At 33.4% G+C, this 26,514-nt stretch overlaps 1 protein-coding gene across 1 annotated transcript; it reads left to right on the forward strand.

Moving 5' to 3' along the window:
• The first annotated feature begins 10,722 nt into the window (after positions 1-10,722).
• LOC138334607 (nuclear receptor subfamily 2 group E member 1-like) lies at positions 10,723-19,012 on the forward strand. The gene is made up of 8 exons (XM_069283252.1): positions 10,723-11,084; positions 13,274-13,355; positions 13,620-13,638; positions 15,908-16,043; positions 16,433-16,671; positions 16,948-17,179; positions 17,391-17,540; positions 17,922-19,012. Exons 1-8 carry the CDS (start codon positions 11,057-11,059, stop codon positions 18,191-18,193), a joined length of 1,158 nt encoding a protein of 385 aa, XP_069139353.1. The 5' UTR covers positions 10,723-11,056; the 3' UTR covers positions 18,194-19,012.
• The last annotated feature ends 7,502 nt before the right edge of the window (positions 19,013-26,514 follow it).

Here is a 26,514-nt window from a genome sequence, read left to right on the forward strand (position 1 = left end):
AAAAGTTACTTACTTTACACCATTACCACCATTGAAAAGTTTGAGCTTCAAATTTTAAATCAAGTTAAAAATATGAAAAATAATTAATTGTATCCCGAAAAAATTCCGTTGCACTATATCCAATATGGAATGAAGAACTGATTGCGCATGCACCAAAGGCAAAAAACATAATATTTTATATCATTTTTGTGTTAATTAGACATATATATACTCGCTTAAAAATATTATTGTTCAAATGATGAATATCATTTATGCACTGTCGGTGGTGGAGCATCTTTAAAAGAACTGATAATGAAAGAAACTATACAATCACTAAACAGTTATTTTCTCCAATATTCAATCGTGGCATTATATCTCAGAAAGAGAAATGGAATTTCTGATCTCGTAAAAGGTAATACGAAGTAAACAACTGATTGTACTTTGATACATTTTTTCATGAGGAATAAAAACAACTTCTCGACAGAAAAATCAGTTAATTTACTTTTCTACTTAAAATTATGACAGTAAATCTAACATATTAGGTTATACAATGTATATTCAGCTAATCCATTTTTCTTTGACATGTAAAGTTTACAAAACATCCGAAAGGCCTCTGGTATTTACTATAAAGTTTCCTTAGCAATGCTCAACCACGACCAAAATTCTTTTTATGTGATAACACTCTTTCACTTTGATGTTTGAATTTGCACTCAGTGACACCAACTACTTAAACGTTTTAGTGATCGATACAACACCCCCTAGCGGGGGGCTGTGACGTTTCGAACAAGGGTAGATTGAAAAGACAAAGAAGGGGTCATTACATCAAAAAGAAAAGGAACGAACCCGTTATATACCTTTACATGCTTTTCTATGAGTCAGATTGTGTTTAAATACCATGACTTCAAGTTATAGTTAAATGGAATCTAAAGTAAATTACATGTTAGAGACTCATATATACAATAGAAGGGCAAACAACGGCTTTCTAATGGATGATGATCAATCTGTAGTGTGGATAGAAATCATGAAATGTCATACCCCTATACAAACATATTTACTGAAAAGTATAATGATATGCCAAGCAGGGGACTATCCATTGGGTTATTGACATATATAATAATACAAAATATAGATACAGACCTACCACAATATTCTCATACTTAGGTTCTCTTATTTAGCGATTCATAAAGCCTAAAACAGGTCAAGACACAAAATGTTTATTTCTCGATTAAGAAAAGGAAAAGTGATAAAGGACAATTTTGTATGTTGATAATGTCATTACATTAGACAAAAATAAAATATGTAATAAAGTGCAAATACCAAAAACCATGTCCAGTTTATATTCTGAAACACAGATAAACACAATCGGAAAATATTTTATTTCAAACGATGATTAGAATGTTTTATATTCAGACAACTATGAACTATTCAAAGGTGCTCAGCTGATTTCAAATGAGTATCACATTGGGGTTTTTTTTGGTTTTGTTTTGTTGTTGTTTTTTTTCAACTATTTTCATCATTGGTTGTATGATCATATAACTTTAATATAACGAATCAGTATCAAACGCAAATGTTACATAACGTTTATTTTCTAAAAATCAATTGTACATGACACCTCAATAATTGTATTAAAATCCAAATAAGTGAATGTGGTATAGACGAGCAGAATGTAGGTGAGATGAGGCTAATGAAGTGTCAGATTAGTACTTATGTTAACGAGTGATTTAACATGAATAGCTAAAAGGCTCGTCTCTTCACAGATGACTGAACTTAACTTACATCATGTTGTTATAAGTGTTGCCTTAGAGACAAAAACAACAATGGAACGTCAACCAAAACAATGTATTTCCAATGATAACATAATTCGCTTGGGGTTGAACACACGATCTTACAAATCTTATCATTCACAATAAATGGATTAGGTTTGAGAGATAACATTTTGCTATTTTGACTGCCATTTATAAACCATCTTCAATTTTAATTCAAATTACAGTTTCTGACACTTATTTCAAGAAGCTGTCAGACATATTGGCCTTAAGAAACAGACGCATGTCAGGGATTATCCTTGTTAATCCCACAAACGCGTGATTTTATTTAGATTTTATTTTTCTCTTTATTTATCTTTTAAATATCTAAATATTACTTTCCATTTTCAAAACACTCTCCGATTTGTCGGCGGTGTTGAATAATTAAATCTATTTATTTGGATGTACATTTAATTAATCCAAAAGAACATATTTTATATGCTGGTACCCTGAAGTATCTTTTTTTTTAATTATATTATTATGATCACGACTCTTTTTATTTTGAAAAAATAACACAACTGACTAAGTTGAATTTCTTTCTATATATTATTTTGAGAAGATTGTCCAAATTTATTTTCGTAACTATCTTCTTCATTTCCCTTCATAAAAGGTATTATGATGTGGCACGGCATGTTAATCCTGTGAAATTATGCCACATGTTATATTTTGATATTGCAATGCTAACAATTAAGTATTTCAAAAGGTCGACAATTTATACTTGAAAATGGCTCAAACGTTCATATACCATAGGTTATACCTTTCAAAAATAGATAGAAATATCATTAGAGTTGAGGTAATAATATGTTAGCAAGTTCGTTGTAATAGTACAACTGACATCGCAAACGGACAGGGTATCACCTGACGAAAGATGGCCATCAACTTCCGGGGAATAGAGAAGTGTCAAAAGCGTCTGTTAATAACGTGATCGTCTGCATTAATAATAGTAATCGTCGGGACAGATGAAAAACTTATCCTATAAATCGCTGGAAAGTACAAGACCACCGTTTGTGCGGAACTCTTTACTTTTATTGCTACTTAAATAATACATTTCATATTGGACCATTTGTGTTTACCCAACATTCACCAATAGGTTAGATTGAACTTCGGTTTGAGAATATAATGACTGAGTTTTAACAATGTAAAAAACCGATAAGCGGACACCAAGATTTTTTTTTTTTTATAATTGGATTACTTTCTTTTTAGAACTTGAATATTAATTTTACTACATCAAAATCTTATTCTAAAGCTTGTAATTTGTACGGGTAAGCTTGCCTTCCTCTTTCTAGCCTGTGTGTTATCGTTGTCGTTTTCGAGACCAATGATTTCCAGGTACATGTTTATAGCGGTGATGCTATCAACAATTAATTTACGAATTTGTAAGGACAATCGCGACATAGCAATAAAGATTGACAGCACAATTTTATGAGATAATGGATGATTTGATATGAGCAAAAGCTATCTGTTTTCTCTCGTAATATCCTAGAATGCACCAACTGCGAACATCGATATTTATTACATTTTACCTTATCGGTTTATTAAAAACATGAACTTATACGGAATGTTTACCATTAATCGATTTTTTTTTCAGTTTCAGTATTTACCTTCTTTGGGGTTGGCGGAATAGCCAATTAAATGGTTTTCAAACATATCTTGCCTTTATAATGTATTATTTTCGTTTGCTGGTACAATTGTTGGTAGAAATGTTATCTCGTGTCTTCAATATCATCGACAAATATAATTATTATATAAGAAAAGCAAATCTTACTTATTTTAAGGCAAACTAATCATAATGACAGCTAAATCAATGTAGATGTATATTTTTAAAACTTGCAAAGCAAAGATAATATTTATCAAACAAAAAAGTAAGGAGTTATCGTTTTTCGGTCATAATGACATGCTGTTTAAAATTAATTTAATACTTTTGGAATTTGGAATCAGAAAAGTATATTTTTATATTTATCAAATAATTTTTTGACCTCAAATAAACAAGTTATGATCATGACGTCTTTCCCAATCGATTTGATGATTGTAATCGCACATTGATGAATGCCACGAAAAACAATTTTTTATTGCTCTTACGGGCAAATATTGTAAGTGGTAGAAAAATTTCAACAAGATTTGGTCGACATAAAACTATTGCGTCATGATCGAAGCAAATAATAATTATATAATTTTATATTTGTTTTTGTATTTTTATATCAGTGATTATACGGACGTTTGGTTTGGTTTCGTTTTTAACGCTTAACATCCTATTAATAGCTACGACCCTATGTTAACAGCCTCGCTAGCTGTAAGCATTTCGCTGCCCGTGTGAATACCATAACCTCCCAGGATGTGTTTTATACTTTTATTAATGGAATGATTGCCCTTTTTCTAATGTTACCTCACTGAAGCAAGCCGCTGAATACACCAAACACCAAACCCCATCCTCCATTAACATGAAACTGTCAGAGCTACGCATGAGCAGAAACTACCAGTCAATGTCAAGTCTTCCTCATCGAGGCTCAATTCGTGGTTGGATGAAGGTTATTGATAAGGAAGAAAAAAAGATGAGTTCTCAAAATTTGTCGATGGAAGCAAGAACAATTCAATCGTCAAAATGCATCATTTCGTTAAATATAAACGATATCGACACGATGTATTGATAATTTGCATAAGTAGTATATCACATTGACATATGGGAATGGCTTGAGTCAATATGAAACTTACAATGTTAAAATGTTACGAAATTGTTCGTAATGGAAGACCTGGCAAGTACTCTGTTTTCAGTTTCATGGAGGGACCTGTATTTTAGCGAAAACATATCATATGTTAACGCAAATTCATTTTAACACACCAGTGCAAATGTAGATTAGCGTATATTCGATAAATGTTATATTAGCAATTTTACAGAAACGCAATTATCTCAATTATATTTTAGAAAATATAAAAAGTGCCCCAAAACACTAAAATATCTTAACCAATACGATATGAACGTGTAAGGTATCAACTCATTGTATTTCAATTTGAACAGTTATAGAGTTATTGGTTAAGACAATAAATTATTTAATTTCCAATTTTCAAATACGTGTATAATAATAATTGTAAAGGAAAAAGGTCATTTGATCACAGGACGAAATTATGTCCAACGTGCCAATGTCCAGGGATCTTATCAGGTTTTAGATTTCGAATTCTAACATTAAAAACAGCAACATAAAAGATAATAGAAATAAAAGAGAAAAACTAGGAATATCATTTCTTAAAGTTTAATATACAGATAAGACAGCATGTCCGTCCAATCGTATCTTATTTATCTGGCATGTTCAAGTTATGATGTTAATTATCGTACTCGAAGCGTCGTAACGAATCATGTGTTATCTTTAAGATGATAGCGTCAGTGAAATAAAACGTCGAAGTGTTTCGTTCAGTCTATCGTCACTTAATGATTGGATTTCATGTTCCAAGACGTTGTCTCATATTATCACTTCTTAATTTCTCCACCATGTAAGGTATTAACGTACAGATAAAGACGGAACTTCATGTATTATTTAAAGGGACAGTGGTAAAATGTATTTAAGAAGTGCTGATATCGGTCACTTCCAAATTCCTTTACCATAGGGGTTGTCGTTTTGATAAAACTACATCCATTATTCAAATTGACACTAATAAAATGAATAATAGAGCGAGTGATTGACATTTTAACAGTGCACGTGCCTTTTTAATAATGGAAGTGATAGTAAATAAAGAGATGTTAAGGTTACATTCATATTACAATTTATGTTTAATCGTCTTCATTGTTACAGTTTATCATTTCCTATCCTTTTCAGGCATTTATATTTGTAATAAAGCGCTTATTGGATATTGAGTTTTATATTAAGCAGCATCATTGATTTGATATTTTTTCATCTATCCACCACAATTATTGTGGGTTTTTTTTTCTTATCGTTTCTGTTTTTTGTATTTGACCGCCTTGAATTATCATTACGTTTGACCTGTAGACCGTATGGAATTTCAGATAAAGGTGAACTCGATAGTACACTGTCCGTTATTGAACAAGCTTACACAATATTTCCCTGCAAATCATTATGTTTTGTTAGTCGCGCAATATTTCATTTAAATACTATTACATAGTGTAAGCGTGCTAATATCGGTTTTTTTTAAAATCATTTTGAACAAGCTTACACAGTGATGAATTAGTGATTTTAAAAAATGCTTTATCAAAAACCTGCATAAAACGCTATTAGCGTAATCACCTTCTACCCATTTTTCTACCGCGAACGCAATAAATATGTTTTTTGCTTAATTGTTTGCAATAGTAGAAAATAAACTAGAAGTCAATAAACGTATGGATTTTTTTGTTAATGAATATCTTAGTTCCTATGAGTGTTCGTAACTTGCGCTTGCCGCTCTTAATTGTTTTTGCTAATTTCAATATTCAAACCATAATTAAAGTGTGGCATTATTTTTTCTCTGAGTCTTCTTGGAAGGAATCCTCGTTTTAAATATGTTGTCATTCTCTCTTGCCTTTGACAGAAGTCATTACGTCCTTTCATACTGTCGCGGTGGCCGAGTGGTTAAGATGTCCCGACATACTACCACAAGCCCTCCACCTCTAGGATGCGGGTTTGAATCCCATGTGGAGCAGTTGCCAGGTACTGACCGCTGACCGGTGGTTTTTCTCCGGGTACTCCGGCTTTCCTCCACCAACAAACCTGGCACGTCCTTACATGACCCTGGCTGTTAATAGGACGTAAAACTAAACAAACATCCTTTCATACTAAAAGTTCCCATTACGCGTGCAGCGTTTGTATGTATATCCATTGCATCAACAGACGTAACTACATAAACATTGGGATTCATCTTTATGTAGAAACTGTTTCTATATAAGTCCAACTCACTATGAAATAACTCATCAATCTGCTTATACTTTATATTATAAAATAAATCATGCATAGCATTTACTGATGAAATTTTCATTGCAACGCCCATGTTTGTAAATATAATTTTACTGTAGAACGGAAACCTCAATAACTCTTTAGGCATGCCTTACGGTTTTGAGACCACAGATATTTTCTTATTTCATTATGCAAATTTAGTATTATTTTGATTTTAAACATGAAGAAAGTTTTTAACATTTGGTTATGATGGTGACTCGGTCAGCCAGTCTGAGAATTTACATAAAACAATTAGACAGCCACTTGACATACGGCTGTGCCAAGCCTGGAAGGGAGGCTGCGGTCTGTCTATACATTCTAGCTAACTCTTGAGCGAGATGTCACAACGGAGGGTGGAGAAAGTAATTTTCTAAAGTAAACATAATAATGGCCGACACTTTTCTCTGTTATTATCTCAGAAAGTCCAAAATAATAGTCATACAAAAGCTAGGTGCCCACGGCCATCACCTGGACATCCGCAGAGAAGCATTGTTTTACAAGACCACGAGCCTTGGTCCACGTTCCCTCGTTGAGAGGCTAAGCCAACACAGTTTTATGTCTTTGTTAGTTTCATATAATCATGACCCGAACCCTGTAACTTGGTGGACATCTTTGCCCTATGGCAGTTAGTGCAATACGTCAACTTAATATGAGGTCATCCAACTGTTGTCGCTGGATCCCAAGGGGCAGCATTCACGTGTGCTAATTATTGACTACGTAAAGGGTCTTCTTGACCCTTTATGTAACATGATATCCAACAGGCCCCGATATGAAGTGTACCCCGAATTTGTGAATAAGTATAATCAATCATCTGTCCGCGCCTCTTGGTCCTATTGGCCATCTCATATTCCACAGTCCTCGTTAGCACCATGCCGTTAGCCGCCTCTACAGTGACATAGCGATCCTCTAGCTGACCATGGCGTTTGTAAATATAATATTTCAGGTAGCATCTAACGCCACCAGCACGTGAATTGTAGAATTATTAGAGACTCAGAACTATCTATCGGACACTTGATTTTAGTGATCGACAAATCTTTAATAAGCTGGTTGATTTTAAACAAAACAAAAACGCATATATTTTTATGAATACTAAGAAAGTTCGAAATTATTGAATATCTATGTGCATTTGGTTTATTGTGATTTTATATCTATCGCTGAACCATTTGGTTGAAAAGTGGAAAATGAGATACAGTATTCAAAGAATAACAATTAGCAATATGTACATTTTTACATGTTCACATTTATTGTCCCAATTTCCCAGAAGAAATGAGATCGAACAGGAGATATGCTTGAATTTCTCACACATGTCAACGTCTAAATGAGGCTAAAATGCTATCTGACTTGTCATATAAGCTTCTACAGACACTGGTAGCGACGTGCAACATTATAAAGAGAGGGCAGTACTTGAAGGAAGGTCCCAATTTGTGCCCTGATGTGTCTAAAGATATCACTTCAATAAATGTCTGTACATGTTGGCTCCAGTCGAATCGGGGATACCCCGATCATTAACACGCTTGAATGTGCCAACTGCAAAAGACGAAAGAAATGGACAAATAAGTCTATCTTTTCTGATTACTTATCAGTGGTGAAATGATAAGAACATTTATTCTCATTCAAAACATAGCAAAGATTTGTCAGCTTCGAAAGCAAATATCAACCTGAATAATCAAGATATCAATGCTTTATTGTGTATTATTATTGCAACTTATATTAGAATTGCACAATATTAAGGTTATACCATACATCTCAATTTAATTTAATGCTATCACGATAGCTATTTTTAAGATTGAAAGTTTAAGACAAGCTGACCAAATTTAAAATCGTCGAGAACCTGCGACATCAACCTATGTATTATAGCAAAGCATTGTTTGAGAGGAGTTTAGACTAGTTATTGGTAAATAGTCGGGGATGTTGATGGCCGAAATCACCGGGCCTCGCTGTGTTCGGACAAAGCTGGCCACTTGTACTGTATTATCGTGGAAGATCTAGCTACAAGTGGGATTACTGTCTCAACTTCGCCCAATTAATGGTAGCTATCTGTGAATAACTTTACCCAAAACTTCAAAGTTTAGTAGGTCATAGTTGTTTATTTCATAAAAAGATATATCAGACATAGGGAGTGAATTATCTTGATAGGCAATCTTTTTAGCCTGATTGAACAGGTGTTGGGGGATGTTCTAATTTGTTAGTTTTTGTCAACTAGAATCTGGTTCCGATTTCACCATTTTGTTGAGAAATATTATATCTTACCAATATATGGTTTTTTTTTATTCTCTTCTATTTAACAGTCAGTTTTTGTATTTCATTTTGTTCCCTCCTGTTAGCTGATACATTGTAATACTGCAATTGCGATATTTAAAATGAATATAATTGTTGTTAATCAAAATATTGCAAGTTATGATGTTGAACAAGATCACAGCTTAATTTCTTCACAATTGAAAAGTCAATTTCTTTTTATTATTCTCACGCTGAATATGTGAAACTTTGTGAATACTTCAATGCAATATCGTATATAACACAATTTGTCTACATTTTAACGCAAAAAGTTTACTTTCAACAAATGCCATGATCCATCCCAGATTTCTAAAGAAAAGAAATCATTTTAGATAAACAATCATATTGATGCAGTATTTATAAGGATGTTTAAGCAAGTGTAGATTTATTTTATGTCCATACAAACTTCATGCTACAAAAACGCGCTTAAGCGATGACCGCATTTCGCCTTTTTGAATTGCGCCTAAAGCCATTCTGTTTTCATTTGCAATCTAAGTTGAGCAGTCACCTCAGTATTGCTATATATCTCACTTTTCAAAATAGATGAAACACTGTTTTATTGATATTTGGATGGCCTACACTGAACCACTTTTATTTAATTTACGTATAAAATATTTTCTGTCCTCGTTATTTTCCACATATTCGCGATCAAGTACGTTTCGTACAAATATTTGCGTAATATTTGAATTCGCGTTCGAGCTCCAGTGCAAAATTACGCGAAAATTTTCATCTCATGAAAATAAAGTGGTTATTTTCTAAGAAATGTTTCGAAACATTTGTCACTGCAGTTTACAAACTAGGGATCGACCTTATCATTCTATACCCTCTAAAAATGCAGGTTCTTATTTGTGACCAATCGATATAACACGATTACTCACATGATACAGTGTGTATTGTAAACCAGATTATTTTCGCGTGCGATTGTATTTTGCGAAAATTAATAATCGCGATAAATTTTCAATCACAAGTACCAAAGAACAATACACGTTATAAGGGAAAGTTAATTGTCGCTAGCGAAAGAGTCGTTAAAATTATGTCGCTTAGAAAAGATGTTGGTTTCTTTTCTTGTATTTATCCTTACGCTCCTACTGATATCATAACTCGTATATGAGATCACATAAAGTGGGAACGGTCGGGTCGGGCCACCCGTCAACTGTTTTATAATTAGTACTGACCATGTATTGTCTGTCTGATTGTGTGGGAGATCACGACTGGTGATTTACAGTAGCCAATCGCGATCCTAAACGAACAATAGTCAATTTAAGGAGTGCTACCTTATCACAAATTAGATATCGAAATGAAGAGAGACATCATGGTTTGACTTTCAGTTCGTTAAAAATCCGGTAATTTATTATACTGTTAGATTTATAGGAAGTTGTCGCAACTAATGTTTATCAATTGTTTGTTTATACCTATACATGTTACTTGCTTTAAAGTACATTTATACTAAAATTATATCAAAAATAGAACAAACAATATTATAATCTTAAACCGAAAAAACGACATCCTATTTCTAAATTGAGGATAAACTAACAAAGCGTAGATAAGAGGATCACAGAAGCAAAAAGGGGTGGAGAGAACTGTGTCCACGGGAGGTTGCATTATTGACCGCCCAACTGATCGGCCAGTCCATCAAACGAACATTACCTGTATGATACCCGCTCAGGTGAAACCATGTCCTTGGAGCGACGTTTGTAGCTTAACCCATTGTTCAGCATTAGCCAATCGGGTGGTTCCCTGGCTGTTCCATTAGGTCGTATAACAGGCGGAGTCGTATACGAGTACCCAGTGTGAAAAGTGTAAACATATAGAGAACGTCACATATAGACACATCACTTGTCTCTATCGCTGTACATTGTTGTTTATAGGTAATAACTGTCAACAGGCATTCACGTTATATATATAGTGCTTCTGAAAAATCAGTTTCACTGTGGTGACATTATATTGGTAATGTCTTCTTATAGAACCAACTGAAGACATGGACTTCAATATATGATACAAGTGTGTATCATTGATATTGTGACATAAGTGATTTGAGTGAGACAACTTAATTCTAGTAAAATACATCTACAGATCAGCTAATTGAAAATGAGCAGTAAAGTCTCTGGGATATCAAGTAAGTATAACCAGGTTTTTACTTTATACGCCGTGATTATTATTTTATTATACTAAGAGATATGAAAGAATATTTTTGTCAATTGCACAATTATTATTCTTATTTAAATTGTTTTATTGTCTTTTTATTTTTTACTAAAGAAAAGATTGAAAACTAAGTTTTCAACATATTTACATATTTAAAATACTGAATAATTGAATAATTTCTTCTAGAAGAATATTTTATCCTATTTCATTTTCCATAAAAACAAAGTTTTTGGGCAAGGCTTTTTCATATTTTGATTTAATTCAGGTATGGTTGATAAAGCATGGCTTAAAATCCATGTAACGTTTCTTTACACCGTAAAGGCATTACAATATCTAAATCCAAAATTTAATCCGAAACCTATTGAATAAAAATAAGCTGAATGACTTTAGAAAATATAAACATTCTTACATATCTCAACGTTAAATGTGTTGGATTTTAAGCGTTAAATATTTCCATTCATAATTATAAGTATCCATGAGTAGATTTTATCTTCGATAAAACATTGCATTTTTAAACATTTTAATCAAATAAGTCAGTTCAGTGTTTATGTTGAATTTCAAATTGAGTTATATTTTTTATTAGTGATTTAACATGTTTCCGCTATTGTGTTTGCACGACTATTTTATATATGATATGCAATTCAAGCTATCCTATTATTTTGAATGGATTAAATTACTATAGTTTTGTACTTATGCTAATGTAAAATATATTTTAACATTGACATATCTAACTCAGGCTTAACAAATACAATGTGTAGATTAAAACATATTGTCACAATATGGAACATTTTAAAAGAATAATTCAGATTGTTTTCAGATAAATATAAGAGTGTGATTGTTAAAATTATATTTTATGTTCAAGAGACATTTTTTCCAATCGAAAGAAATTTTCAATATATTTATACATAAAACTGTCCTAAACACTGGTTATACTTGGATATATCAATAAGATATTGCCTGTCTGATAATTGTAATTGACTAATTGACAATATCCATGTAAAATTATTTATCCACTGTCTATAAACTTTATATACTATAAACACAGTTAGGTATGACCTTCTGGTGAATACGATGACACATCCACCTGGCTATATTCTATAAGGAAAGGTAAAGAATCTGAAACATTTAAAATGCCATGACCAGCTTACCAATACCTAAGGGACAACGTGTTTCGTAACGGTCTTCCTGTTGTTGTGCTGATTTATTTGCGTAGGCTTCGTGTAACTTTTGTCATGATAGGCAAATGCACGATTTGCATGCAAACAGGATCGGACACTACAAAGCCCTAGCTTACCTTAATTGGATCTGGGGAACATTTAACCGGCTATACTTCTTAGACGGTCGCCTCATTCCGGCAAGTCAGGCTTACTATAAAGAACCATGCCGGAAAGGGGAGGAAATAAGACTGTTAATTGAGAAAACAAGTGATCCTTAATTACATAGGAACAGGTAGATGACAAGTTGTCAAAGGTATGAAGAGGGAAAAGCAAGAAAATGGAACAGATAAAAAGTGAGCATCAAAAATATATCAATGGATCAGATTATTGAAAGATGAACAAAAAATAATAATATAAAGAAAAAAATATTTAAATTTATCCACTTTTTTCTAATGTAATGAAATGAAGTAAAATATACGATAAGAAACAATATACTTGTACACTTGTGCTTATTATAAACAGAAAATAAGGTCTTTAATAAATATTAGTATTTTAAATATCGAAATATACTAAATCACCAACAGATTTCACGAAAGATACGAATGACTGCCTGTGTCGCCATAAAACAATAAAAAGGTGAGGGAGTTAATCTGATGTTATTGATTGGCTAGAAGCTGGATTAGCGAGCCAGTGAAGCCGGGTTACCTGTCGTACAGCTCCTTACCTTACGTTTGTGTGTCACTGTAAGGGTTAGATCAAAGACTCCTAGGAAACAAACACAGTAAACCAGGTGGGCTGGGCAGTTTGTGAACATACGCATAAATCATCTAATTAATTACACACTTTGCATTAAACTGAAACCCTGCATCTAAAAATATATCGCATTAGTCATATATAAACATTTTTACTAAAATACATTAGAGCTGTAAATGATCAAAAACTGTGATATCGTATATATATATGTGATGTTTTTATTATTTGACATGGTTGTCTTACTGAATTGCAGGCAGGATCCTGACGGATACACCTTGTGTTGTATGCCAGGACCATTCTTCAGGAAAACACTACGGAATTTATGCTTGTGATGGGTAAGTCATTTAATTCAGCTGGATTCTTTATATTGTTTTACCTGGATAAAAAGATGGAAAAACACTCATATATTTCATGAAAAAGAATAAATAATGCAATATGGTCAAATTTAAAATCTAAAAAAAAATGTTAAAATATGAAACAAAGTGGTGCAAATTTTATATATATTATAATCATTCCTTTAAATAAAATTTAAACTTAATTATCATATTATCAAATATTTCTTCTCAAGCTTAAGATACATTATCATTTTGTCTTTTCAGATGTGCTGGGTTCTTCAAGGTAAGCTTTATATACAAAACAAACATTATGTTCATTAGAGATCATAGAAAGTGTTTTAGACTAGATGGTATCAAATTACTCAGCCAGTAGCTAGAGGTGTGATAATCCCAATCTATCAGCTGATCACGAGACTCGCGTGTTGATATTCCTAACGATTAAGGGTTAATTATAGGAGAAACAATACTTGAATTGATCGTGCACATTTTTCTAATTAACGAAGACTTTTACTGGCTTGCATTGCTTTTATTTCTTCCGTCCGAATACTTTAGAGCTGTCGAAAAGTCTTAAATATTTATCTCTTATAATTGACTTTGTAATACTATACGACTTCGTGGACAGGCAATCCAATTTCACTTTCCGATTTTCTTTTCGTGTTGTACTGGTTCCATTAATGTTAAATCGGATTGAGGTTAGCGCATGCATGCATTGTCCAAACGGTATTGTCACGACATTTTCCCGTAATGTCTTAGTTATGCCGGAAGAGGCCACCTGGTGAGTCCCGCAGTCACTGCAGGAGGCTTCCAGGCCATTTCGTTATATGCTGTGTATTTTCTCTTTACAAATATACGTACCATGCAAAGCAAAATCCTATTATGAAAAAGAAATGAATGTTACCTAAACAAAACTGTACAGACATGGTTTTATTTCAAGCTACTAATGAAAGATTCTGTTCACAGAACACACGTACGAAAGTGAAGTAAAAGCATTCTTGAATAAAATATTGATACAGAAGGTTTCGGTGATGGAAGTGTATGTATGTAAAAAAATATCGTGTTATAAAAGATTCAAGTAATATCATTGTAATAAAATAACAAATTACTGATTGCTCTTACATTCTATTGGTCAAAATAGAAATCGCAGATGTTATTATAGTAAATATATTATTTGTACTCGTGTATACTAAAGCTGTAATACAATAGTTGTATGTCTAGACTGATAGGAATGACGATTAACTTTACACTATTACAATGATACCCCAGTTTAAACACAGAGGTAACATCTACGGTATATAATCCCCTTAATCCCAATAACAGATCACATGTATCCCTCTACTGTAGTAGGACCACTTGACTACCTTGATATGAGTCAAAATCATAAAGGATGTATATATCCTTTCATAATACACAATCACCTATAACTTTTCTTGTCAACTTGACATAGTCAAAGCCATTATGAATTCAGTTTCAAATATAAACAAAGTACACTTCATTAATGATTTATCTCATTTTGCATGTTCAACATATGATAGCAAATTAAACATTTTTTGATTCGTCATTTTGATTACCACAAAGTATCGATTCTAATGAAAATTTAAATAAATTATGATAGTATGTCCTCTGTGTGTGATAGGGGTACCAATACTAAGGAAGTGTTATCTCTTATCTTATTGTCTGATCTGGTATAATCGCCGACTTATGACATACTGACTACAAAGACTCGTCTACCAAATATTTCCGAGGTCACTTAACACATCTCAAAATCATCCGATCGATTAAGCGGACGCGTGTCAGAGACTAAGCCGTGTGTTTTGAACATAAATCCGCATATCTTCGTTAAGTTTACCAGACGATTTTCAACAGCCTCTAATACAGTATAAACTAGTCACATCAAACAGAGACCGCACTTGACTGAGGAAAAAAGACCACACAAATATTCATTTTTGTCCGGCCGAAAGGATAACAATATGCTTAAGCAAACTAGGATTTGTTTGTATAATTGGATGTTCATTTCTTACAAGTTAGGCAGCATTTGACAATATATTTCAAACGTTCCTCTGAAGCTGGTAAACATAGGTCAATCACTTGGATCAACACTTTGTCCTTTGTTCCGTTTTATAAGGTCATGACTTGTTAAAATGTTATATTCTTATTTGACAACGGATCTCTGTAATAATCCTCATCACTGTTTGACACTATTCATGTGCATTTTCGCAAATATAGACACAGTCATTGATATCGTTGACCTTTGAGCATGACCACCAGTCGTGAAATGTTCGTTCAGGACACCAACATAGCGCGGTTATAGAGGGATGGGCTTCCTCACATGTATAGTTAAAAAACAAGATTCTTGAGAATTATCCAGTCATTTCAAAAGTCAAAAGTGATAGGAATTTCGCGAATGTGAGCAAATAAAAATTAAGTTTGCATCTCCTTTGTATGAAGTGGTCACCTAATGCTCATTTTTAATGTTCCGTAAAAAAGTATCAATCCACGCATAGCTTAATTAGTTATCATATTAATTTCAAATTGTATTCATTTGTATGTTACAGAGATCTATAAGACGCAACAGACAGTATATATGTAAATCCAGGGGTCAAGGCCGATGTCCAGTGGACAAGACACACAGAAACCAATGTCGTGCATGCAGGCTTGGCAAATGTATGGACGCAGGGATGAATAAAGATGGTTAGTTGTCTTGTTTTTATGTTTTTATTTAAAAAAAAAAAAACTTATGATTTCAACGTAACATTTTATAAATCTTTCTTATTCAGAATGCCTTTTCATCTGTAATAACTGTCATAATACCGTTAACCGATTATTTTATTTCTCGAGGATAAATATTTCGTGATTTCACTGCAAACTACTATACATGAAACATTAAGAAATGGCCGAATCATTGATAAATCTCTTGAAAGCTAGATCAACCAAAATCTTATTTTCATGTTTTAAGTAAAAATTGCGGAAAACAGATAACCAGCTATATGGTAATATGTCAAATGCTATACATTTGTGTCTTACTATAATAAAATTGTCTGAGATTTTATTTTAACATTACACATTTTGGTTTTTGACAGCTGTACAACATGAGAGGGGACCTCGCAACTCTACAATCCGGCGCCAGGTGGCCATGTACCTGAAGGAAACAAGCGAGTACGGTGGTTATATTCCCCATTCTCCATTCCGACCCCCATACTTGACAGGCTGTCTAAATGTCGAGCCGGTAGCTGACGGAATCACTACAGTTAGTGCCACAGGGCCACCCTCTCCTGTATCCCCCACCTCTTCCGGACTTCTTTGTCATCCTACTGCCAAGGTATGCTATGGAGACTGACCTCTAAGATATTTTTCATCAATCAGCTATTCAATTGTTTTATTATTCATTTTCCTTTTTTTCTTTTAATCTAAAGGCTGGGAAAGCTAGATGCAATTAAAAACAGTATTTATAAAACAACTGTTGTTACATTATTCATTTTATCAAATTGAATCAATAATGGCACTCAACACTGTTAAAAAAATTGTGAAGTATAATTTGAGGTTTAACAACTGTTATAAATGGGTAATCATTACGATTTGATTTGATATTTTTCAGTACCCGCACGAAATCATGCAGGCGTATTCCAATAATCCTGAAGCCGTATGTGAGGTGGCAGCTAGACTTCTATTTATGAGTGTAAAATGGACAAAGAATGTTCCCGCATTTTTGGGGTTACCCTACAGGGATCAGCTACTTCTATTAGAGGAGGGGTGGCGGGAGTTATTCGTCCTCGGGGCAGCACAGTTCCAGATGCCATTTGAAGCTGGACCATTATTAACTGCTGCAGGTACAAAATGCATTATTTGTTACTTAAGCGTTACTTGCTGAACATAAGTGATTATACAATACAAAAACAATAAATAGTTTAGAGGTAAAAAAAACTAAAAACATATTACTTTGTGACAAAACATATACTTTTTTGTATTTTGTTTGATGAATCATCAGAGAAGTACCCCGCCATTACGGGATTATAAGACTTTGATGATCTCTTCTTTTAGGTATTAACACAGACGAATCTCCAGCTGAGCAAGTTGTCAATATAATGACAGAGTTAAGAGCATTTCAGGAAATCCTTTCAAAATTCAAATCCTTACAAGTCGATCCTACGGAGTTTGCCTGCCTGAAGGGAATAGTTCTATTCAAAACAGGTAATAATTTTTATGTCAACATTCACTATGTTTTAACCAATCCTTGTTGTTTACGGAAGTATAAGGTGTGTTATGGTTAGGTTTCTTTTCGTAAGATTAAAAGGCATTATTTCTAACAGTAATACCAGATATGTTAAAACTAGAAGCATTTAAGTATGTCGCGATGCACTAGAATATCGTTTTGTCAAACATTTCCAATGGAGGCATTGCAGAAATTGAAAAAATAGTCTTAATTCATTCATGTTTCTTAAAAACGGGTATCGTAAAATGATTATGAAACCCTTAGTAACAATTCCATTCGGAACATGAAAACCTAAAATTGCCATCTTGCTAATTACATAATTATTTCTTACATTTATACCTTCATTTTGTCCATTGTAGCGTTTCCTTCCTCAACCTCAGCGGATGTGAAGACATTAAGGGACTTCCATACGGTGGCCGCGTTGCAAGACCAGGCACAGTTGACATTGAGTAAATACATACAAGTTACATATCCCACACAGCCATTCCGATTCGGCAAACTTCTGCTTCTCCTACCTACCCTTAAAGCCATCAGCGGGAGCACTATCGCCGACCTCTTCTTCAGAAAGACAATCGGATCCATTCCTATCGAACGTCTACTTATAGATATGTTCAAATCATCAGACTTTTAAAGAAAATGTTAGTATAACTGTATTTCTCATTAGTGCTAATTATTAATTTCAGGTAACATTGTTTACTTGTTTGCATCAAATCAAATGTGATGTCACGATGTTTTGATTATCACGGTTTTACATCGTAAATTGTTCATACAACCCCTAGTCAAATATTGTTTGTTTCAATCCATGTTATAACGACAACATCCTAGTACAACCCTACTCATGCTACTTTTTGTGTTCAACGTCAAATAAATGGATTTTTATCATATTTATATTAATATTTGCTCCAGCTCAGACCTTCCCTTTATAACTATACATAGTAGTCGCTTACGTATATATAGATCAAACTTCATAAGCTTGAAGATCCTAACTCATTCTCATCAGGAAAGAGCTCTTCAAATATTATTAGGAGTCAAGACTATACTTAGTCTATGTTTTATCTGATAAATTAAAAATATTGACTTCTTTTAAAATCAACAAAATGTTTAAGTTTGAACACGAGGGCATTTTAATTAAGATTCGATATTTACAAATAATGTTCCGCTCAATTTCGGTGTTATAGAGTATTCGTAGAATGTTGCCTTTACCATAGTTGATCTTGTTGTCTAGCCTCTTTAATAATATACTAGTATTACAATCTATTGCAAACATTTCTGAGCACGATCACCGTGTCCGAATATAAAGACGGTTATGTAGTGAATTGATTCCACTGAATTTAGCCTCGAGCCTTCTCCTGATCAAGTGACAAATTAAAATTCGGTGTTAACAAGTCAAAACACTATCACATATCACATACCAAGGTACACACTTCAATCCCCAAAGTTAAGGCTCATCTGACTCACACTACCTGTAATGCGCTTAAGGTGAATATTATACCTGTTGAAAAGCCAACCTATTAATCACCTGTAACAGCGGTAGATTATTTACAAATATGATAAAAGTTCAAGTCGAATTCTTCTTTTTTCAATTATGCTGAAGCATGCATCATGTAACATAACGTTTCTTTAATGTATACCAGATATCTACTATAAATAAATGTTGGAAGAATCCATAATATCATATCATAGCTCATGATTATTTCGCACATAAGTACTACATATACCACATGTTTTATTTCAATTGTCTTATATCAGATAAATTAATATATTGAATATTTGTGCTCTGGCGCTTTTATGACGCATGCTACGCTAGTAATGCGCTGCAGAAAATTGTTATATATATATATATGTTGCTTTAAAGGTAATAAGTTCGCAAATGTATGTGCAATAAATGACACTTGTAAATTTTGATCACGATTACCGTGTTTCAACCTGTTAAATGATGTACATGTTTAAGAAATAATAAAAAGTTTATAAAATGAAAAAAAAATTGTGGTTATTATTTATAATCTGAAACAAAATGTTATTTGTTTATTCAATTTATCTAAATTTATTTATTTTTACATTTTTCACTTATTAACTTGATCCAATTATACTCTCTTTTTTAATAAATAATGTCAATACAGTTTTCTAGTTGAATACGAATATCTCATATTTGGTGACACCAAAAGCTATGTATGAATAACATATTGCCATTCTTTTCTTGACTTTCCTCTTAATTTCCGTTTATTCATTTTTTTATTTTTTATTATATATTTTTTCTGTTGTCGTTGAACTGTTTTCTTACCCTTATTATAGCTAATCCTTTCTCTAAAACAGCTTACAGCAGCCTAATATTGTAATTACGGTTGCTTTTGTCAAACTAAACAATATCTAATTGGGCATATAAACTTTATTTATTTTACATCGATTACGAAACAAGTTATATAACTTATGTAAATCACTCTCGATGGCCCGGATGTAAGCGCGCGAGGGATCTTAGTGTGGGAGGAAACCGGAGTGCCCGGGGAAAACCCACGTGATCGGGCAGGTGACCCCTAACCTTTTCACGTCCGTGCCGGGGATCGAACCCCGGCCGGCTAGGTGAAAGGCGAGTGGCTTAACCACTACACCACCCGATCACCCTGTATGCACTCAGCATGTATTACGGTTGCTTTTGTCAAACTAAACAATATCTAATTGGGCACTGGTTACATCAGACGTTGTCATACATATGTAATTGAATATTTTCGTTACTCCTTGCTATTTAATGCATTTTTATGTGAATTACGTCATGAATTTTTGAGATATCGAATCACGACGTTTTTTTAATATGTAAATCAAAAACGCACAAACGTGTAATGATCATGAATCAGATTTAAGCCTAAAACATATTTAAGTTTAAACTTGGTCGATCAAAGATGACTTTTCAAAATGTTACCACATTTTGATTGGATAAGAAAAAAATAGCTCTAGAAATGTTTCATGATCGTGCAGTGTGCTCCCAATAGTCTTATAACTCTGCAGAAGAATCGACATTTAATACTTTCTGATCAATATAACTGATATTAATCACATAATTCGCTCATCATCAACTTCGTCTTTGTATTTTTGGTATCCTGTCACTAGTATAATATGACCTGGAACGTTTTCATAAGAGCGCAGTTCTCTGCGCGGCCGAAGGCCGCGTAGAGCGAAGCTCTACTAACCATAACACATATGTGAACATATAGTTCCAATACATTCCAGTACCCATTGGACTTTGAAATTGTGTCCCGCGGGAAAGGTCTCGCGCCTCCATGTAGGCAGCCATGTTTTCATTCTCGTTATCAGCACGACGAGATTTGAATTTTCTGTACTAGACTAAATGTGTTATCAGTATACGCTTTAAAATTACTGTAAGTAGTTTTAATTTACATACAAGAATAACGCAATAAATGTACTGGTCCAATATTTACTTTGTATGTTCTCAAGCGCACAGCACCGTCAGCAGTGACGTCACAAAACCTGACGCCAAAGATGACGGCACAGATTCGCGCGTATTTTTGATAGCATCTGCATCTGATAAACACAAGATTGAAGTATATTGAACTATTCGATTTCGAATATTTTGAATTCTTTCTAACTATCGATAGTATGTGCATGTCAGTAAAATATTTTATTGTTAATCTCGTAGCAAAATATAGACAATATAAAGTATGATATTATAATCTTTTACATGTAGCTGCGCTCTTCTGAGGCTTTGCCTTAAATTCATATTATCCAGTGTGGAACTTAATTGATATTTCTTGCACTTACATGTATGTGTTAAAAGTATCTAAAACCATTGCTTGCAAAAAGAAAACTATTTAAATTCATTTTTATAAAATCTATGAAAATGAACACTCACACGTTTGACGACACATAGTCAGTGAGTACGAAAAATTGTCATGGATATTCCAGGTGATGTGCAACCTGTAGTATGATCTAGTATCAGCTTGTCCTATAAACACAATAATGACCTGAATCAGTTCACTTCGACATGACTCTTAAAGATAAAAAATTATGTCTTCATGATTTAATGGTGAACACTAAATTGACCTGAAATGAAAAAAGGGGGGAAATAGGAATTATTATTATACATTGCATTGAAATTTTAATTATTTGCAAAAACATTACATAAATAACGAGGGATGCAATTTCTTGTGGCACCTTCATGTTGACTGAAAACTAAAGAAAAATGGAAATTATATGCAATGTCGTCAAAGTCGTGATTCTAATAAAAAAATGTACACAACGTAAACAAAATCTATTTCAATAGTGTGAAGATGAAAGTAAGTTGATATTATATTCCTACTAGAACTTGTTAGTGTTGTAAACTGGAATCTATGGGGTTTATGAGGCCAACAAGCCGCTAAAAGTTAAATGGATCAATGCTATTGTACATTGTATTTATTAGGGGACTTATACAACTTAACAACAACAAAAACAGACAATTAACAAAAATGCTGTTAAGTGCTAAACTCTCCAACATGTTCATTTGAAAAAAAAATGTTTGATGAACATGAGGAACTCAGAAGTCACTTATAATGGTAGACCCTTTACAACAAAAACTGCTAGAACATGGTATACATTTTAGCCAGTGTTAATGTCTGTGTCCAGAGACATTTCACAGAAAATCAAGAAAAAACAATCGACAAATTTGTTACTAAACCATTAAATATGCACATATTTAAAAGTATATTTGCCATAACTGGAAAAGCATATGAAAAGCTCTTCTTGATTCGTAGTACGAAAATTAAGGCAGATACAACTGGTAAGGAGCATCACTTATAATCAAAAACAAAAAATAACATGATAATTAAGAGGCTAAACGACATTCAAAAATATTTAGAATAAAATGATGAAGTCATTTCTTCATGATAATAAATAATATTATATATTTTATATTTAGATGTGCCGGGAATAAACGTAAGCTATTTAAGTCCAATGTATATCAGAATGCTATATTAATCGAAAATTACCATTTATTTAAACTGGTTTATCAGTATAAACATAAAAACATGCAGTGCAAGTGTGAACAAACACCAGCAGTTTCTCTCAACCATCCACTCATTACCTGGTACATAGTGCAGAGAGAAATCGTTACAATACTCATTCACTAATAATTCTGTTTCTTTACCTGTTACTAAAATAAGACATGTTTACTAGTTTTTTTTTCTGATTTCATATTTATATATAAAATATCATTTCCTAATAAATCGTTTTCTAATTCTATATATTAATACATTTCAGTATAAAGTGAAACTACCACGTGTAAGTGACCCGCAGTATTTATCAATGGAGGGAGGACAGGCGAGATGGTGAGGTTTTCATACAGGAATTTGGTTAATTGTTGTCTAATGAATACTATCAATCTATCACCGTATATCCTATACTATTGATATGGAACCGACACTGGAATGGTCGCAATGCTTTTACTTTGTACTTACGCCTGACTCAAATAAACACCCGGGCCACACACAAGGAGTTATCGGACACCCCATGTGAACCAAGTAAAATTACAAAAAAAAAATCTTCAAAACGGACTTTCCAAAGGTATATTTGCTCCGCCATTTTATTCAGTACATACACCCTGTAGGCTTTTTGACATCAATTATAAGGGGTCGTATCACAATTCAGCAATGATAGATTTGTAAGCTTTCGATTTATATAACTAGATTTTTGTGTTGCACACAATTTTGAAGCAACCCCATTTGCAAACACAATATATATAAAGACAACACCTAAATTATGATGAATGTAAAAATAAAAGGTTGAATACTCTTCCAAATTTTGTATTTGTTGTTTCATATATATTAATAAAATCAGGAAGAAAAACTGACAATGCTTTACCAGAAGTGGTTAGATGAAATTGTAAAGGAATTGAAGTACCCGTGTATTAAAAGAAGTGTAGCGCTCTTGAAAAACAGCAATATCCCCGATACAAACGCCATTGGAGGTTGAAGGAACGAGTGTAGCAGAGAGTCACCGCTAAGTGGATTCAATGGCTAATCAAGTTCTAATTAAACTAGAAACAGTAACCCGAGTGCTATACTTTCTGGAGCCAATTCCCTTTTTGACTCGTGACAGAAATTCTAAGGACGTGAAAATGTTTTAATTTCTTTAAGCCTGTAACAAATTCAATAGGGGTAAATATAATTATGAGCGTGTGAAAATGAACTTCACTAGGAGATGTAAGAAAACTACCGCGCAGTCAAGATTTCTTCGTATATTGATAGATTATCGTGATTATGTGTTTGATTTGTCAATATGTTATGACAGCAAAGTCATCCAAAGGCCGACTTCACGTGATAGTAATGTAGAGCCCGACATATTTCTACGTATAGATCGTCTATCAGGAAGTTCATAATAAAAACACTCCGATTTTATCATAGGGACCTGGCACGAAAATTTGTAACCAATAGTATACATATATATATATATTATATTATAGTATCAAGGGTATGAACTCGGCGGTCGAGAAAAACGGACCATTTTTTTTAAAACCGTGATTATTTTAATAAATAGGTTCTATACAACATTGACGGATATCTTACCTTAAAGAGAAATAAATTATCTTTCCATTGAGTGCTTGATGAACTAAATTGGCCAAGTATTGACGAAGTTATGGCTTGATGAATCAGGAAATTTACGAAAAATATGCTAGGTAGACATTTCCCTGTCCGGTCGAAATGTCGTCTCGCCTCTAATGGGTACCTCACAAACCAAGCCAAAATCACAAATCTATAAAGTTTCGTTATTTGAGTTTTTAAGAAAAGTTCGATTTCCATGTTGATAATTTCAAGGTGTTCATGTTTATATTGTTAACACAGTTCATAATGACAACTCTGCTCTATAATTATAGAGTAGGTCTTGGTTTTCCCAGAATTTGTCTAAATTATTTTTAAAACAGTTTATATTAGGTGATGATATAACAGATTCTGGAAGAGAGTTCCAAATTCTGACAGTTCGCACAGTAAAATAGTTTTTCCTCAATGTTGATGTTGAATGTAGGGGGTAGAGTTTTTTTGAATTTCCTCTAGCACTATGTTTGGGGGCCACATCTGACCATAACCTTATACAGTTACAGCAGTCTTTATCATATAATCCAGAAATCATTTTGAACACCTCAATCATGTCCCCACGCATACGCCGGTATGATAGACTGGGCAATTTCAGTTTTTTCAGCCTTTCCTCGTATGGCAATTTCTGTAGTCCGGGCAGGCATCTGGTGGCCCGTCGTTGAACACTTTCTATCAGGTCGATTTCCTTGTTTTTGTATGGATACCAGATTGAACTTGCGTAATCTAGCTGGGACCTGACAAGTGATTTGTATAATGGTATAAATAACTTTGTGTCCATAAAATGAAATGTTCTACGTAACATACCAAACATTGAATTGGCTTTTTTTTTTACTTTGTTGCTGATATGGTTTTCAAAGCTTAAATCTGATGCTATAGTTACTCCAATATCTTTCTCACTTGTTGTAGTCAGCAGTTGTTTATTCATTAAGTTGTAATGGTGGTTTGTATTTGTAGACTTTCCAATATGCATATGTTTACATTTGTCCGGGTGCATTTTTAATAACCAATCTTCACTCCATTTGCTCATGGTATCCAAATCGTTTTGCAGGATTTTCCTATCTTCTTCGTTGGAAATTACTTTGAAAATTTTTGTGTCGTCTGCAAAAAAGATATATCTCGGAGTTTACTAGATTAGGGAGCTCATTAATGAAGATGACAAAGAGAAGTGGTCCGAGTACTGAACCTTGTGGTATTCCAGAAGTGACTTTTGTCCACTCTGAATCTTCCCCGTTAACTGTGACTTTTTGATGCCTTCTTATAAGAAAGTTTGAAATCCAAGTGATAAGTTGACTTGAGAAGTTATATGCGCCTAGTTTATTGAGGAGACGTTGGTGAGGGACCGTGTCGAAGGCCTTCTTGTAATCCATGTATATGCAATCAATAGCATGACCATTGTCCAGTGCATGTGTCCATTTATCTAAAACTTCAAGTAGTTGTAGAGAAGTAGACCTTCCTGATATGAAGCCGTACTGTTTTGTAGAAAAATACTTGTTGGCCCTCATGTGTTTCGTTATGTGCTCCCTTATTATGGTTTCCAGTATTTTACATACAACTGAGGTTAGACTGACCGGGCGGTAATTTCCAGCTTCACATCTGTCACCTTTTTTGTATATGGCGCAGACTCTAGCATTTTTCCAATCAAGTGGTAGATCTCCGGTGGTCAGTGACTGATTGAACAGGATTGTTAGCGGTATGCTTATAGAATTTGCTGTGTTTCTTAAGTAGTGAGGGTGAAGTTCATCCAGTCCGGGTGATTTCTCTGTTTTAAGTTTTGAAAGATAGTTGTGTACTTGCTGTCTGTTGACTTGGAGAGGTATCATGTCCTCAGTTACTGTTATGTTTCTAATTCTAGGTATATCTTCGCTTTGCTCAGTTACAAATACTTGACTGTCCTGGTTGCTGTATAAATCTCCCACACCAGCTTTCACTTTTGATTTACAATTAATGTATCTCCATATGGCCTTGGGATTTGATTTTGCTTTATTTGCCAGGTTGTACTCAAATTCTTTCCTAAGTTTCCGGGTGGCATTTCTTACTTTGTTTCTTATCTTGTTGTAGTCCTTCCTTATTATATGTATACTGTTAGTTTAAAAAAATCGCGCCAGGTCCCTGTGATTTTACCTACCAAGATCAAGCTCGTATAAATTCCATATAAATCTGTTACTTGTGCATTTTCTTCATTTTGTACAACACCTATTCAAATAAAATAATATTCATAATATATTTATATATAATAACACTTATTTGTTTTTATAAAGTAATATTGCATATTCAAATATATCACTTCTATAATTCAATACCGATCAAATATATTCTGATCCTACGCAAAAACTGCTCCATCTTGTGCTTTATTAGTATTATTTTTTCATTTATC

Source organism: Argopecten irradians, chromosome 1, assembly GCF_041381155.1.
Source record: "Argopecten irradians isolate NY chromosome 1, Ai_NY, whole genome shotgun sequence".
In the NCBI taxonomy this organism is placed as follows: Eukaryota; Metazoa; Mollusca; class Bivalvia; order Pectinida; family Pectinidae; genus Argopecten; species Argopecten irradians.